Source organism: Fragaria vesca, linkage group LG1 (genome assembly GCF_000184155.1).
Source record: "Fragaria vesca subsp. vesca linkage group LG1, FraVesHawaii_1.0, whole genome shotgun sequence".
Lineage (NCBI taxonomy): Eukaryota > Viridiplantae > Streptophyta > Magnoliopsida > Rosales > Rosaceae > Fragaria > Fragaria vesca.
This window is the reverse complement of record NC_020491.1, coordinates 6,832,825-6,850,101: the sequence shown is the minus strand read 5'-3', so window position 1 is coordinate 6,850,101 and position 17,277 is coordinate 6,832,825. Positions and strand designations below refer to the sequence as shown.

Here is a 17,277-nt window from a genome sequence, read left to right as displayed (position 1 = left end):
AGATCACCGTTCGTGTAATATCTAATGGTTGGTTTTAAAAGTCCTTAACCGGTCCGTAATTATGCGGTCCGCAGCAGAAGGGCTCCCTGTATCGATATCTAAATGCATGGCTACCAGGATTTTGGAATCAAGGAGAAATTCTTGTGTGCGACCAACGCAACACGTCATGTATACGACCATCCACTCATTAGCAGACACATGTGGGCTTTTTCCCACATCATCATCGCTAAAAAGAGAGGAATAGAAAGAAATCGGAATCGAAAATCGGAAAGCTTAAGCCAAAACCTAACCCACAGGTCCTCTTCGGCTCTCCCATCCCATCCTCCACCTTAATTCCCACCAGCAAGCTCCGTCGATCTTCCTCCGACGACCCCTTTGCGTCTCTGCCACCACCCAATCCCATCTCTTCCCCTCACCAAACTTGGGCCAGGTTCGGTGCTTGACGGCGCACTTGCTGAATCGAGGTCCTCTCCTGCATCGGCGGCAGGAGGAAGTCGATGTCCTCGTTGTTGTCCTCGTCGAGCTCGCCCCATCAGATCTTCGCTGGTTGGGTAGCTGACCCTGGTCGCACCAAAGCCATGGCTAGCTGCGCCTGATGAGATGGATAAAGAGGCTGAGAGAGACGCGGAGAGGCCGGAGGAGAGAGAGGCGGAGCTTGGGGCTGGATTGAGGTGGAGGATGGGATGGGAGAGCCGGAGAGGACCTGGGTTTGGTTTTGGCCTGATCGGAGCCGGTAGCAACTTCCGATTACTTTTTCTTCTCTCTTCTCAGCCATGATGATGTGAAAAAAAAACCCAACACGTGTCAACTAGTGAGTGAATGGTCGTATACATGACGTGATGCGTTGGTTGCACACAAGAATTCCTCATCAAGGATATATCTCAATATCTCAGACTCATAGTCAATCATTCAAGTGCCTAATTTGAGTAATTTCATCATATCTATTTCATCAAGAATAATGATTGCTCCTCACTGTTGAGCGCTACAGCAGGCAAATTAGGCATTCATCGTATCTTTACGAAAGTTTCGGACCATAAAAAAAATCATATCTTGACGAAAGAAGTAGCCGACAGATCATGCAACAATCATATCAACATATCAACATGCCTAATCTGTCCTTTGCGTAAACGGCTAAATCCCATACTATTTTTTTTACCAAAAAAAAAACATGCCGACAAAGTATATATTAATTGACGTTGAGCCTTCAATGATGCAGCACTATGATTCAAATTTGGAAATGGAAAAATAAAACAAAACTTTAATTTATTACTTATATGAACATCAAGCTGCAGACCACCTCAAACTCTCACCATAACTGATTCACATACATGGAGGCTTCAGTTTCCTCGGCTGTTTTGACACTCTCATGGCTATTCCTTCTAGCCCTTGTATCAAAATTCTTCTTTTCCCAACTACAGAAACTGAAGCTGAAATTTCCACCCGGTCCAAAACCCTGGCCTATTATCGGCAACCTCAACCTCATCAATGGTCCTCTCCCTCATCGATCCCTTCACAAATTATCCCAAACTTATGGCCCTTTGATGCAGCTCAAGTTTGGCTCCTACCCTGTTGTAGTTGCTTCCTCTGCAGAAATGGCAAAACAGTTTCTGAAAACACTTGATCATGTCTTTGCCTCTAGACCACGAACTGCAGCAGGCAAGTATATCACTTATAACTACCTCAACATCACTTCGTCACCTCACGGTCCATATTGGCGTCAAGGCCGCAAGATCTTCCTCTCCGAGCTATTCAGCTCGAAAAGGCTAGAGTCCTTTGCGTACATCCGTGTTGAGGAAACTCGTGCTTTTATCTCACGACTGTATGCCTTGTCTGGAAATCCAGTCATGCTGAAAGAGCAACTCTCACGCCTAACTCTCAGCATTATGACTAGATCTGTGATGGGGAAGGAGTACTTTAGGGAGCCTGAGTTTCAGCGTTCGGTGATGAAGCTCGAGGAGTTTCAGGACATGTTAGATGAGTTGTTCTTGCTCCATGGGGTTTTCAATATCGGGGACTGGATACCGTGGCTAGAAGTTTTGGATTTGCAAGGGTACGTGAAGCGGATGAAAGACTTGAAGAAAAAATCGGAGCCATTTTATGATTATGTGCTTGACGAACACAAGGCAGCGAGTCAAGGAAGGAAGGATTATGTAGCAAAAGACATGGTGGATTCACTGTTGCAGCTTGTTGATGATCCTGATCTTGAAGTTAAGCTCACCGTTGACAGTGTCAAGGCATTCATCCAGGTACATATGAAATGTTTGGCTACATGCATGGCCTTAATTATCCAATAAAATTAGAACATTAATTTTTAATTAAACGAAAATTAGAGTATCAAACGTACGTATATTCCTAAATTAGACTTTGAGTTATGATTTAACTAGCCAAGATGAAATTTATCTATAATAATGTTAACATATTTAACTAGTATCACAACATAGTCACACTGTCTAGCAAGTATACATGAAATGGTTGATGGATTGTTGAAAGAAAAATGCAGAAAAAAAAGAGGCAAAGATCTTTTGAAAGCTACATTGTGCTAGAGTGTTAGACTTGATTGATTTGAGAATAAGGGTTACACTTACAACAATTACATATGGGGCTAAGAATTTAATATGACATAAATGCCCTTGCAACTTAATTGTTATAAACCTAAAATATAATTAGCAAAAGAAACCTTAGGCGCGTTTTTTTATTATTATTATCAACTGAAGTGTTGCTCTATTAATTTTGTTCAATCAAAAATGGATCAGGACTTAATTGCAGGAGGGACTGATACCTCAGCTACAACTTTGGAGTGGGCAATGTCTGAACTGATAAAACAACCTAACCTCATCGTACGGGCGACGGAAGAGCTCGACAGAGTAATTGGAAGAGACAGATGGGTAGAAGAGGACGACATTCCACAACTTCCTTATATCGACGCAATCATGAAAGAGACAATGAGGAAACACCCGGTGGTTGTTTTGCTTCCACCACATTTGGCTCTTGAAGATTGCAAAGTGGGTGGTTTTGATATTCGTAGAGGGACAAGAGTGTTCATAAACACATGGAGCATAGGGAGAGACTCCTCAGTGTGGGAAGCACCAGAAGAGTTCAACCCTGAGAGGTTTCTGGGAAACAAGGCAATCGATGTGAAGGGACAAAGTTTCGAATTGTTACCTTTTGGTTCAGGAAGGAGAATGTGCCCTGGTTATAGCCTTGGACTGAAGGTGATTGGGTCTTGCTTGGCCAACATGTTACATGGATTCAACTGGAAATTACCTGAAAATATGAAGATAGAAGATTTGGGGATGGATGAAGCTTGTGGATTGGTAACACATAGGAAGTTCTCACTTGTTGCAGTCATGGAGCCTCGGCTTCCAATCCATCTTTATTAACTTGGCTACAAAAAACCAAACTCAACCTTCATCAACAGCCGATACGTACTGCAACCACTTAGAACGTGAAGCCTTTGTTTCTCACTCGTCTGTCTTAGTCCTAATAATATGCAGTAGTGGTTTGCTGCGTTGGCTAAAAAATGCTCATGTTGCATATGCTGGTGATGCTACTCGACATGCATACTAAATAATTTGCCCTCATGGTGCTCCAATATCTTTGTTAAGTTAATGAGAAACATAGCATGCACCTTTGTTTCAATAATTGTGGGTTTTGTGGCCGAAATCAATTCATAAAGATACAATCATGCATGCAATATAGGTACGGTCCTCATCCTTGAACTAAATCCTACCAAGAGTTGCATTAGACGTATGCACCAACCTCTACTCGATCATTTGCTTTGGCATTAATATTGTGTCGCAACTCGCAACATGAATGAGAGGTGCATATAATCAACATGAATGAGATGGGTTCATATATATAACCGTGAGTCATACCAAGCATTCAAACGTACAGGAGCAAGTCCCCAACCCCCAAGCTTCGCTTACAACTTACAACAATATATATGGTGTACCTAGCCTTCATTTTCTGGCTCAAGTTACGTACTGCGGTACCTTTAACAATCCTTCCTCTCAATACATGCATAACCATATGCTTGCTCAATCATGCATTATTATAGTTAGAGGGGATATTATAACAAAGTAATTTAAGCATCACAATCAAAATTAACTGATAATAATCAGACAAGTCTTAAAAATCAAACTCTTTCTCAGTACATCCTCGCATGCATGTGTAACGATTCTAATCAAGTTAATTATACTCGTGCATGATCGAGAGACATAAACAACGATAATTGAGATGAAAAAGACTATTACAATTTCATACAATTAAGCTCATGTTTGAACTGTACGTGCATGAGATCTCAACTAAATCTTTTTTTTTTTGTTTTTTTGTTTTTTTACTGAATGATTGAGGTAAGTGATGAATAAAGCCCTCATATCAGTCCAATCTATTAATCAAAGAAAATGAAACAAAAGGAAAGCTAAGGGACCAAATACTATTCAAATAAAATTAGCCCGTATTATTAAAATTCATCATAAACAATCTTCATCTTTATGTAAAACGTGAATCGCTACTCCTACATGCAGTAAGTAGTTGCAGTAAACCCACACATCACTATAAATATACTTGCAGAAACGTTTTTAGTCCCTCAATCTCCATTCCCCGTTACTGAAATGGAACTGGTTTCCACTTCCCATGTTCTAACCTTAGTCTGTCTAGCAACTCTAGCCCTTCTCTTTAATCTCGTTTTATTTCCTCGAAAAGAAGTACTAAAATCTCCACCAGGTCCTAAACCATGGCTTATTATCGGCAACCTTAACCTCATTGGTCCAATCCCTCACCAAAGCCTTCACAAGCTATCCCAAACTTATGGACCAATAATGCATCTCAAGTTCGGTTCCCACCCAGTTGTCATTGCTTCCTCTGCAGAAATGGCAAAGCAATTTCTCAAACATCATGATCATGTCTTTGCCTCCAGACCCCAAACTGCAGCTGGTAAGTACCTCACTTACAACTACCTCGACGTCACTTGGGCGCCTTACGGTGACTATTGGAGCCAAGGCCGCAAGATTTTCATCACTGAGCTCTTCAGCTCGAAAAGACTAGAGTCTTTCGAGTACATTCGAGTCGAGGAGATTCGCGCTTTTCTGTCACGACTGTGTGCCTTGTCAGGGAAGCCGGTGATACTGAAAGAGCAAATCTCGCGCCTAACACTGACCACGGTGAGTAGGATTGTGTTGGGAAAGGATTACTTCAGCCAGACTGATATTCAGACCTCGGTTGTGACACTCAAAGGGTTTCAGGACATGTTAGATGAGTTAGTCTCGCTTAGCGGGGTTTTGAACATAGGGGACTGGATACCCTGGTTGAAGTTCTTGGACTTGCAAGGGTACGAGAAGAAAATGATGGACTTGAAGAGAAAGCTCGACAGCTTTCATGATTACATTCTTGCTGAACACAAGGCAAAGATGAAAGGAGTGGAGAATTTTGTGCCAAAGGACATGGTGGACTTACTCTTGAAGCTGGTTGATAATCCAGATCTTGAAGTTAAGCTCACACTAGATGGTGTCAAGGGATTTACACAGGTACCTTACATAAGCATATGTATGCGTGAGTAGGGTTGCATTTAGTTGCATGATTAGTACCCCGACAGAATAAGAATTTGTAGTAATAGAACTCATATATATACATAATCGTTTGGATTTTGATAATCGTTATTTACACGAAAGTTCTGGTTAGACAAATTAATGGTTTATTTATTGATTTAATCTAATTTGATACCTTAACGATCATCAATATAGATGAAACTTTGCAGGACTGATCTATACAGTAGTATCTATAAATTGAACAACAAAGATGTAGATATATGACTGAAAAATGGGTTAAATAAGAGCAGTCACAATTTAGTTTCAAAGCGAAGCTTCGTTTTGGATATAAATCTGCATGCATATATACATATACAGTAGTTGATTTTGCACAAATTGAAAGCAGGATTTAATAGCGGGAGGAACGGATACATCTGCAACGAACTTGGAGTGGGCAATGTCTGAACTCATAAAACAACCACACCTCATCAGAAACGCAACCGAAGAGCTTGACAGAGTAATTGGGAGAGAGAGATGGGTGGAAGAGAAAGACTTGGAGAACCTGCCCTACATAGACGCAATCATGAAAGAGACAATGAGGAAGCACCCTGTTGTTTCAATGCTTGCACCACATCTAGCCCTTGAAGATTGCAACGTGAAAGGTTACCATATCAGTAAAGGTACTAGAGTGTTCGTAAATACATGGAGCATAGGGAGAGATCCTTTGTTATGGGATGCACCAGAGGAGTTTAATCCAGACAGGTTTTTACTGAGAAATAAGGGGATTGATGTCAAGGGACAAAGTTTTGAGCTGCTTCCATTTGGTTCGGGAAGGAGGATGTGCCCTGGTTATGGTCTAGGACTCAAAATGATCCGGTGTAGCTTGGCTAACATGTTACATGGTTTTAACTGGAAATTACCTCAGAGTATGAAGCTAGAAGATTTAAGTATGGAGGAAGTTTCTGGGTTGTCAACACCTCGGAAGTTCCCGCTTGTTGCAGTTGTGGAGCCTAGGCTCCCGATCCATCTTTATTAATTAGTCACTTTTATGTTTATGTGAATGTGATGATGATGCTCTTGCTACAAGTATAACTCATTATTGCATATGTAGAGAGTTACAAGTAATTTAGTATTGTGAACATAGACAAGAATAATTGTGCCATGCATATCCAATATTATTCGGACTAAAAAATGACACATTAATTTGTAAGTGTTAAATCTTGAGTTCGACTAATGAACTATAGTTGTTGTTGTACGTATTTAAGTTGTTTGTTTGATTAAATAAAAAATAATAATTGTGACATTGATATGAAATCTTTGTTAGCATCGGTCATAATGAACTTTTTATTAGTATCGGTTTTAATGATGAAAACTCTTTGTTGGTATCAGCGCTGATGAACTCTTTGTATCGGTTTTAATGATAAACTCTTTGTTAGTATTATTATTCACAACCTTAACCTCTTGGCTACTCTCCCACATTAGTCCTTTTACAGATTAATTTTCCCAAACTTATAGTTCCTCTCGACCAAGAAGGCTAGAAGAAACTTGCCTTTTGCTGATACGTACGCGGCGGCGCGTGCCACCACCGTACCATGGGGTGCACTGTTATCCGGGATATGTCCCTGACCTGACCGTTAAGAATATAGATTCCAGTAGGCCCAGTCCATATCCGCAGACCCAATCCATATTCATCGGCTTGGAGAACAAGTCTTATTTTCCTTTGTTTTGCTATTTGTAACCAACTCTAGAATAAATAAGAATCCTTCTATGTATTTTTAGAACAGGTCGCATCATATTCTCATACAAAAATTGCTTCCCATCTTCTCTTTGTTTCTTCTTCGTCAACCTCTAGTTATGCTCTTAATTTTCACCGTTGTTGCTTTACTTTCAAGCTTTTATTATCTGAACCTTGATTTTTAGCACCGACTTCTTCTTCAAGCTTGGCCATGAGGTAATGAGTTTGAAACAACCCTAATTCTTTTCAAACTGTTATATTCTTATCTGTTTAAATTATAACGAGGTGTATCTTTACAAAAATAAACATTATTTGGTAAGTGAAGTAGGTGTATTCATCAATGCGAGCAAATGGTACCAACCAACTAAAGCAACTAGGCCTACTTAAGATTCAAAAGAGCCTGTATTCATCAGTTGTAATGAGACTTGTAATTGATTTATATGACTGGTTTTGAGAAGTCATTCACATGGGTGCTACCAATATTGTGTGTATGTGTTTTTTTTTAGTTGAATGCACTCACATTCTTCTTTTATTGAGAGAATAAGTTTTTTATTTTTTTATTTTATAAATCCTATTGAGAGAATAAGTTATTGTTCCTGAAGGAGTTAAATTTTATGATTTATGTCGAAATAAAAGCTTATTTATAATTGCATTCATTGCAATTTGCAATTGTGTGTTTTATAATATGATCGTAGTAGTTACGTTCCACTAAAATTTTTATAAATAGTGATTTTGAAGAAAAAAAAACAAGCAGAAGAAGATTGATTACATTGTGTAGCGGTTAGCCATGGAGTTGAGGGTACTTGGTTTCTTCATAGCGCTCTTCTTGGTGTTTTCGACATCAAACTTTATTCGTTTTGGTGTTGCACAAATAAGTTATCGTTGTGAGCCTTTTTTCTATACAGACTTAGAATGCGATACCGGATGGTTCTTTAAATATAAATCAGCGAGAGCTGACGATTATTGCAAGGCAGAGTGCACTAAAAGAGGTCACAAGAAAGGCTTTTGCGGTAAGGCCGTGGATATATGGGGGAATGGTGAAACCTGTCAATGCTCTGACACAGAGTATTGTTATGATTGAAGAAATGCATGCATGTATTTGCACGATTCCATATTAAGAAATATATAATTACTTTTATGGGATATGAGCACATTGGAGAGTTAATCTTGTAAATCTCCGGCCATATTTATACCCAGATTTGAAATGTTAGAAATAAAAAGTAATTTTTTTACCAATAGCATGTGTTCTTTTATTATCTATATATTAAAAGGCATTTACCTAGTAGATTATGGGTGCTCACGCGTGGGTTTATCACCCCCCATCTTTGTTGGTTACGGTTCTTGGGTATGTTTTTCGGTCCTCTCTCGGCAGCCTTAGTTTTATCATGGCTTTGGTTTAGTTGGTGAATTGTATGGTGTTATTTGGAGGAAGTTTTTCCTCTTGTTTGTGGGTTTCCATATGATTTGTGTATTGAGATTTGGTAGATATCAGGTACTCGGGCAACAATGCTCCGATTTAGCACTCCTCACTTACTCACAGTTGCTGACGACGACGGCGACGACATTTGTAGGTTTGTAATTTGGGTTCGACCTTTAATTAATGAAATATTCATTTCTCTCTAAAAAATATATATATATATTAAAAGATAAAACAGAGGAAAAACAAGTTCCAGAATACAAGGTCCTATTACAAAGATTCACCCTAGAGTTAAAACACATGCAGTGAACAAAAGCAAGCTAACAACAGAAACAGCCAGTGATTTGGGTAGTGGTTGGGTCCTGAAATTGGAGAGGGTACGTATAAACGATTTGGGTAGTGGCCATATTTATACCCAGACTTTATCATCTCTGTGATCAATCGAAGTTGAGGGCTTACTAAGGTGTAATCCTTAGCGTCTCTCTGATTAACAGTGTAAACATAATAATTATTATTTTTAACATCGATCGATAATCATGTAGTGCCTTATTTATCTCGATAAACATATCATGCATATATGCATGTCATTCAATTTGATACAACCATAGACACACATATAGAGAACACCTCCCAATTGGGTATGAAGATATAATTTGTGTTATGAACATAAGTTTAATATGAAAACACAAGAATGCAAGTGTGATTAGTCCAAGGAAAATGAGAAATGAAGAGAGCGGCAGATGATCTGTGGAAGACCGGCACATATGACATGGAAATGGAAAACGACTTGCCGTCATTTAGCAATAACAACATAACTTCTCTCTCACAAGCCAGGACTTCACCAACCCATCTTGCTCTTTTTAGGGGTCAACTCCTTCCAGGTTTCAAATCATGACAAGAACAACACCAGCACCTAATGCACCTTTGAGATATGAGATACTCAAATGGATTATTGCATAGGAGGCTAACCACACAAACTCATCCAACCTCATCTCATCTCCACCCTAAATATAAGGCCATGCAGGCCCGGATAGAATGGAAAATGAAGCACGTTTGGTTTGAGGTATCTAATATTTGACAAGTCTGGTGTCTGGTGTAAAAGAGCATTCCATCAAACACTACTTAAAATTCAGTAAACCTACAATTGCATGAGTCAACGTACGTCTTTGGCTAGCTATTGGGATTGTGCTAAACTAGTACTATACAAGCAGTTGGGTAATTTTGTCTTTGAATACAGATACATGAAACCAGATCATGCATGCCTCCAATCTTGATTTAGAAAGCCACCTTGTATTTGTTATTTTCAGAAAACAAACAAGAAAGAGCAAATCAGTGGCAGGAACTGTGGGTTTTGATGATGGTGGATTCCTCTATTTCTGTTAAGAAAATGACACAAGCCTTATAAATAATGTCACCCATGAAACTTCTATATATCTCTCTCTCTCCGCGTTATATACCAGCACTGCTTAGCTGTGTTTGACAGTGTGTTGAAAACAATGCTTTGATTCAACAAACCGTAGGAAAGTGATTGCCCACTTTTTGAATTGAGGTGCATGTTTGATTCATTCAAAGATGTGTCTGCTACTGATTCTGGGTTTTTGGAATGCAGAAAAATAGTGTTTTGTTTTTAACGAAAATTTAAAACAAGTCTGAACGTGTTACTAAACATTTCTTGATCACTGAAAATGAAACTTCAAGCGATCGATTCTACTTGAATGAGAAAGCTAGCAAAAGGGTGGTTTACAATTTCAGAAAAGATTCTTGAGAAGAAAAGATGGACATCGATGGCCAAAAGAATTAAAGAAAACATTCATGTCCTCTCACAATAATTTGTATTCCTAAGCAACTTTGAAAAATCTATATGTACAGTGTGAAAATATGTGTGATTGCTTTATACATTATGTTATACTATAGTACTTGATCTATACTCCCTTGACTACTTGGTGCAAAGGAGAGTTCAAATCAAGACTTCTGCGACGTTGGCGCACCAAATTTTCCGAGTGATAACTTGGAGACTTTGGAGGAGTCCTCTGCTGATGCCTATGGCCATGGAGCTGCTGGTGTTGGTGCTGATGGCTGCTCTTCTTCTTCGATTCCCACTGTGCATTACCTTCCTTCACATCCTTGATCGAATTATCGGATTTATCGGTAGGAACTGTGTACACAAAGGGTCCAATGGGAATGTCATCAAAATCTTTGAGGGGCTCTAATGTCTTGACCACCTCACACATTTTTGGTCTTTGTTTAGGCCGGTGGCTGAGGCATTGGTAAGCCAATGCTGCAGCCTTTCTGGCTCCCATTTCCGAGTATTGTCCTTCTAGTCTAGGATCCATTATCCGGCTGAGTTTTCGGGGTTCATTCAGCATTGGTCTTGCCCATTCTACTAAGTTCTGCTCTCTGTGGGGACGGTTCTTATCCACGGATCTCCTTCCTGTTAGTAGCTCCAATAGTACCACTCCGAAGCTATACACATCACTCATCGCCGTCAAGTGACCTAAAAACAATTGAAATCATCAAGCAAATTAGTCCAAGAATTTATAGCCTGAATTACCAATCTGTGGACAAGGTTGAACTAAATGGTGTGAATTTAGTACCTGTCATAATGTATTCCGGAGCAGCATAGCCTTGTGTTCCCATGACTCGTGTCGAAACATGTGTGTCATCTCCTTCTGGGCCATCTTTTGCTAGACCAAAATCTGAGAGCTTGGGGGTATAGTCCTGGAAATCAAAAATGAAACATACATGAGCATTTAGAATTAACAAAAGAAATATTACCATGTTTATGGATGCTAAGCAGAGGAATACTTACAGAATCTAACAAGATGTTCGAAGCTTTGAAATCGCGGTATATAACTGGTTTCTCTGCTTCATGTAGGAAAGCAAGACCCTTTGCAGCTCCAAGAGCAATCTTCATTCTGGTTGACCATGGCAATGATGCTGAATACCCTGTACACCAAGAAATCAAACATAAAGTTAGTAACTGAAATCATTGTTTCTTGAAAATGAAAATTTTGTAGAGAGACTTCAGAAAGCTTACTTCTAAATAGCTGATTCTCTAAGCTGCCTCTTGGCATATATTCATACACCAATAGCCTATGTTCATCTACACAGCAATACCCTATGAGCTTCACAAGGTGTGCATGCCTCAATTGCCCAAGAAACATAACCTCAGTCTGCAAACCAGAATCAAACAATAGGATTAAAACAGAGGAATCAATAAATCACCAAGTGATTATTTCTCATTATCCTGCAAAAAAATACTCACCAACCACTCTCTATGTCCCTGTGATCCATCCAAGTCTAAGAACTTAACAGCCACAGGCTGAGCAGCCAAACCGGGTCTAAGCTTATCATCAATGAACCCTTTGTGAACCGGTCCAAAACCACCCTCCCCAATAAAGTTGCTGGATGAGAAGCTCTGTGTGATCACCTTCAGCTCCCCAAGTGTGAATACATGAAGATTGGAGCCTGCAAGAGATATGGAGAGGTCCTCTGAAAGTGTTGTCGAGCTGGGATTACTCAAATCCGAAAGCGAAAGCCTCTGGAATGAGGTCTGCTTTGCTACAACTTTTGCTTTGTTCTGGGGAGCTCGGAACTCAGATTTGTAGCAGCTTGGGAGTACAGACCAACATGTGATTTTCTTCACTGTCATTGTTCTTGATGATCAAAAATGCCTTCAAACTTGCCTATGCTGGTTTCTCTAAGATTGAATGGATAATCCTAAAAGTTCAACAACCTTTAAAGAATGAAGAATTGGGTTAGGAAATGAGAAGGGAGAGATGTTGGAATGAGCAATGGTTAGGGAAGACTTATAGAGGAGAAGACAAGGTCTAGTATTCAAAATCACCAACTGCCCTCCAAACCAGACATTAGAGAAAGAGGTCCGCAACTTCTTTCTAGCAACCCCTCTTGATTTGTTTCTGTAACATTCTATGCATCACCTTCCAATATATTTATAGAATTCAGATATAGGTGTTTCTATATTATATAATCAAAAGTGGTAACGAGCCCTTAGTCCACTCGGTTGATATCAACCTAAAATTACATGGTTGCCCTCCTTGACCTTGACTTATAATTAGCATAAGAACAAAATTAACAACTAATTAAGAAGGATTTTAGGTTTTAAATGATGATTTGCTTTCTGTCATTGGGTCAGATCATGTAAAGCATTAGAACTTAGCAGCCTATAGGGGTATTAGGCTTACTAAATTGACAAAAGTGGCTGAACTAGAAGAACTGATTGCTCCCAATAGAACAAAGAAAACCAGCTATGATATTGAAAAGTTTGCATATAGTGTTAGAGAAAACCCAACTGTTTCACCGATTCACATTGAGGTTTGAAATGGGTGGAGGTTTCCTAGTAATTTAGAGTTTAGACTTGTGGGTTAACTTAGCAAAGAAAGGTTTGGTCTAGTTGCAATGAACTTTAGGTTCCGGAACATTGGTTGCTTAATAAAATGTTATCCCAAAAATGCAATCATCAACCCTCATATACAATGCGTCATCTTAAGCATCATTACCCTTTGGTTTAATTGAGTTTTCTCTCTGCGGGTACATACCTGTGGATATAGGTTTAACGTATATTCTTGACATCTATTGTAGCATGTTTGCCAAATATTTTACACGAGCACATTATTGTAGATCTTGTATTTTCTGCTCTGCATTTCTCGTGTGGGGAAGGGGAACTACTCAATTATACAAACGAACACAAAAACTGATCGATCCAACAGTCCAACACTATTTTGTGATGATAATTGAGGCTTGCAATTTTCCAAAAAAAGCTAATTTGGCAACTAGCCAGGTGCCATTTTTTCCCTCTAACTACTCATATGCAAGAGTTCCATGCTCTTTGAGAGGGCAAAGATGTCATTAGTGCCAAAGAAGTGATTAGGGAAGTCTAGAGACATGTTAAAGACAAGATGTTGGACAAATTAGTTTAACACCGTAGCAAGAGAACTAGGCGGAAACAAGAAGTTTGAGTTTCTTTGTCTTACTACTATGATTTAACTGCCGGGTGATTATCATTTGAAAGGTAATAAAGAATCGAACATGCATTTTTCAAAAACGATTGTTAAAGTTTTAAGTATCAAATTATTAGATTATTTATAAAGATATTGCGCATCAATATTATTTCAAAAATTATCTCTTTCTCTTCCCAAATAACATTTTCTTATATTGAAAAAGGATGGGTCCCCTCGTGTGGCCGTTAAGGTGTCATTGGTTGCATTATGCTAATGAAATGTTTAATCTTGGTCTTAACAAGTGTTTCAAAGAGATTAATAGGAATCTTGTAGATGAATTAAACTACTAGCTAGTAGTAGGAAGAGACATTGGAAGAGTCAATGTCTCTGACTCTGTGTGAAAGAAGCTTCGGCAGCTTAGCTAGTTTTGGAGATTAGGTAAAGGATACATATTTTATAGATTAAGACATCTGAGCGAGGGCAATTCTGGGTAGGGAGGAGAACATTTTTACTCGTCACTTCCTCAAAGTCAATGGGTGTTATAGTCATCTCCGATCAACAACAACGACTGTGTCATTGCCTAATAGCAAAACAAATATACAAATCATATCAGAAACTTGCAAAGCAAGAATTTCTGCCAAACTGCTCTGTGATATTCAAAGGAGACGATATGACATGGTACTTAAAAAGTTAAAAGGTAGATTGGATTAGTAAAAAAGTAAATCTTTTCGATTATGTGTTGGTAAGAATTGAAAACACAACGAGCACATGAAATATGAGTTTAGAATGAAAAATAATATAAGAAACTACGTGTTGAACTGAAAATGTAGTCATACAAAAAAGAAACTACGTGTTGGCTTTTATTTGATTTGTACAATATAAATATGGATCACAATCATCACATAGGTGCACACGGTAGCGAGTTTGGATTACTTGACCAAAAAAAAGAAGAAGCTAGTTTGGATTTAGCAACTAGGAGCCAAAAAAAAATGGTGCTTAGTGGGTTGAAGTTAATTAGGGTAGTCTAAGGCATGATTATGATGAGAAAACCCTATTTTATATGCCCTGACAAAGCCAAAGCCAGTGAAATAATTAACAAAAACATGATGCATTAGTGGGCACTTGAGAAACAAGCTTAAGCTACTCTCTATTATATCCATCATCCTTGGAAACTCTCTACCCTACAAACAATTTAATTCTAATTGAAATTCTTAATTTTTTTCTATTAATTTTCAGTGAAACTGACAAGTATGTTATTGATTTTAATCAATATTATAGGATAATCAGATGCAAAGAGAGACCTAACTAAATACGTATGGGATGACTAAAACAATTTTGATCGACACCCTTACAGATCGATATCAAGCTCACTTATAAAACAGTTCTGTCTTAAAATTACTAAGACTTGGATTATTGTTTAGATTGGTTCAAATTCGACTTTAGTCACAATCATAACTTACATGAAAACCGATTTCAAACTAAAACAAACTCGAGCCCCAAACCGATCACGTACCCTAGGCAGTTGAATAAGACATGTTAGGAGCTCAGGATCATCATGTTGCCTGCCAAACTAACAAGTTCGGCATGAAGTTCACAGCACAACACCTAGCTATAGCCGTCCAAATCCTTGGGATTATATTCGTAATCCTAGTTTAAGCCATCTTTAGACTACAACTAATGCATGCTAATATTCTTTTCATTTTCATTCATGCATCTAAATCCAATTATCCACACAAACAACATTGTTGTAATCACGTGAGGAAGAAACTAATCACCGTTAATTGTTTTTCACATTCAACCAATCTCCAACCAACCTCTACCTTCTCTGTATGGAATTTCACCAAACAACCAAACCCAGCAACAAAAAATCTTCAAACTTCGTATGCAGTTATGTAATCTCCACCTGGACTTCATCAATTCGAAAACATGTTACATCCATCTTTTCAGACCTGTTTCCATCATGCTAACAAAAACTTGGAAAATACGGTTATACAAACCAGAAAAGACTTGTAAAATCACCTAATGGAATATTAAAGGACGGTGATCGAGATCAACATCAAATATGAATAAAAATGTCGTATGATCTCATCTGATTAATTAAGACCATGCTAAAATAATGGTAAGCATGATGTAGATTATGCTCAGTTCAACTACCAAAGACTGCATGCAACTCCCTGTTTCAGATCGTGTTGAAGTTTTCTTGGTCTACAAACTTTCGTGTGCTGCAAACCTCGGTGTATACAAGATTACAAGTTAGGCAAGAAGATCTTTACTATTTACGCACGGAAAATGATACGAGTGAGTTGGAGGAACTAAAACATGAAGTGAATTGCTATATATGGTGGTCAAAGGTCGAAGGAAACTACTAGAGTTTACTAGCCTAATATATTTGATCAAGGAATGCAAAGCTTGATTTGGTCTATGATATATTAATCTTCTTCTTAAGCGTGTACGAGAGAGTCTAAGTCAGCTGGGATAGTTAATTGGCAAATGTGTTAATTTGCTGGGTGTGAAGGTTTTGTAGCTTTGTGTGCAAGAACCGTCCACTACATACCTTTATCGATTTCCAGGGAGAGAGGAGAATTGAAGCTAGCTTGGAAGATGATGGGAAATTATGTTATAGATCATGTGTTGGAAGTAACACTACTATTCGCTATAAGACTATTAGGAAAATGCTAGATCATTCTCACGTAATGTAATCATCAGTGTTTGGAAATCGCACAAGTGCAAGTTATTGATGTTAACCAACTTGTACGAGCAATGGGTGCCCATACAGAGAACCAGGCTCCTAATTTCGGGATTGGACTGTAAGAGAGTGAAGTCGGAGATCTCATAAACAACATACAATATTACACATTAAGTTAGCATCAAGGTAAATAACATGTCTTATGGCAATCTCCGATTTTTTCTTGGATCAAAGTAAACATTGACGTTTAGCAAAAGGCAATCCAGGTCCAACAGCTTGTGGGATTGTGTTTCGTGATGCCTCAGGTGGTTTTTTAGGGAGTTTTTGTCAATCACTTTGATGAAATACTTCATTTTATTCTGAACTTTATGCCGTTATCTCGACAATTGAAATTGCTCATGATAGAGGGTGGGTCAGGGCCGGTCCTGAGTAATTGGAGGCCCTGTGCAAACTTTTAAATGTGGCCTTTTTTTTTTGGTGTGCAAGTTATATGCCTAATATAAATGGATTGCCACAATCATAATATATAAGAACATACATTATGCATATGATCCATATAAAAAGTAAACTACTAGAAAGCTTTGCATGACATCAAACATGGTGGACTCCATTTCACAAACTATAATATCCTCTTGCAAATTCAAAGTCAGTCAAATGAGCAAGCAAAAAGAGTTGTCTTTAAGTTTGAAGGAACCTGAAAACTTATACAACGATGACGCTTCCTACACCTTTCTGATAAGTGCATCCTTAAAGGTTCAATTTTCTGAGTTATACAAACCAAAATCAAATGAACTGAGGCATAGTCTTCCATCTGCAACAAGAGATGTTCATTAGACCATGCTTGTAAAACTATCCAAACAATACCCTGAAACAAACAACAAGGTTGCTAACAATAAAATCGTACATACCTGATAACTACTAAGCTTTTCCATTGGATCATCAATAATAAATTG

At 38.4% G+C, this 17,277-nt stretch overlaps 3 protein-coding genes across 3 annotated transcripts; 2 read left to right on the top strand and 1 right to left on the bottom strand.

Moving 5' to 3' along the window:
* The first annotated feature begins 1,328 nt into the window (after positions 1–1,328).
* On the top strand, positions 1,329–3,642 carry LOC101315093 (flavonoid 3'-monooxygenase-like). The gene is made up of 2 exons (XM_004288940.1): positions 1,329–2,246; positions 2,754–3,642. Exons 1-2 carry the CDS (start codon positions 1,329–1,331, stop codon positions 3,378–3,380), a joined length of 1,545 nt encoding a protein of 514 aa, XP_004288988.1. The 3' UTR covers positions 3,381–3,642.
* A 971-nt stretch (positions 3,643–4,613) lies between these two features.
* On the top strand, positions 4,614–6,561 carry LOC101314798 (flavonoid 3'-monooxygenase-like). Its single transcript, XM_004288939.1, has 2 exons — positions 4,614–5,525; positions 5,932–6,561. Exons 1-2 carry the CDS (start codon positions 4,614–4,616, stop codon positions 6,559–6,561), a joined length of 1,542 nt encoding a protein of 513 aa, XP_004288987.1.
* Positions 6,562–10,446: 3,885 nt separating this feature from the next.
* Positions 10,447–12,604, bottom strand: LOC101297371 (putative receptor-like protein kinase At1g72540-like). Its single transcript, XM_004287592.1, has 5 exons — positions 11,943–12,604; positions 11,715–11,850; positions 11,487–11,623; positions 11,272–11,395; positions 10,447–11,171 (listed from the first exon to the last, which is right to left on the bottom strand). The coding sequence occupies exons 1-5, from the start codon at positions 12,327–12,329 to the stop codon at positions 10,600–10,602; spliced, it is 1,356 nt and encodes a 451-aa protein (XP_004287640.1). The 5' UTR covers positions 12,330–12,604; the 3' UTR covers positions 10,447–10,599.
* Positions 12,605–17,277: the final 4,673 nt, after the last annotated feature.

Bases quoted from the DNA above. Each gene is read 5' to 3' on its own strand.
- LOC101315093 (XM_004288940.1), top strand. From the start codon at position 1,329: ATGGAGGCTTCAGTTTCCTCGGCTGTTTTGACACTCTCATGGCTATTC. The intron at 2,247-2,753 runs GTACATATGAAA...AAAATGGATCAG, and splicing joins GTGTCAAGGCATTCATCCAG to GACTTAATTGCAGGAGGGAC.
- LOC101297371 (XM_004287592.1), bottom strand. From the start codon at position 12,329: ATGACAGTGAAGAAAATCACATGTTGGTCTGTACTCCCAAGCTGCTAC. The intron at 11,624-11,714 runs GTAAGCTTTCTG...CTTGGTGTACAG, and splicing joins AGAGAATCAGCTATTTAGAA to GGTATTCAGCATCATTGCCA. The intron at 11,396-11,486 runs GTAAGTATTCCT...TTTGATTTCCAG, and splicing joins CGAACATCTTGTTAGATTCT to GACTATACCCCCAAGCTCTC.
- LOC101314798 (XM_004288939.1), top strand. From the start codon at position 4,614: ATGGAACTGGTTTCCACTTCCCATGTTCTAACCTTAGTCTGTCTAGCA. The intron at 5,526-5,931 runs GTACCTTACATA...AATTGAAAGCAG, and splicing joins GTGTCAAGGGATTTACACAG to GATTTAATAGCGGGAGGAAC.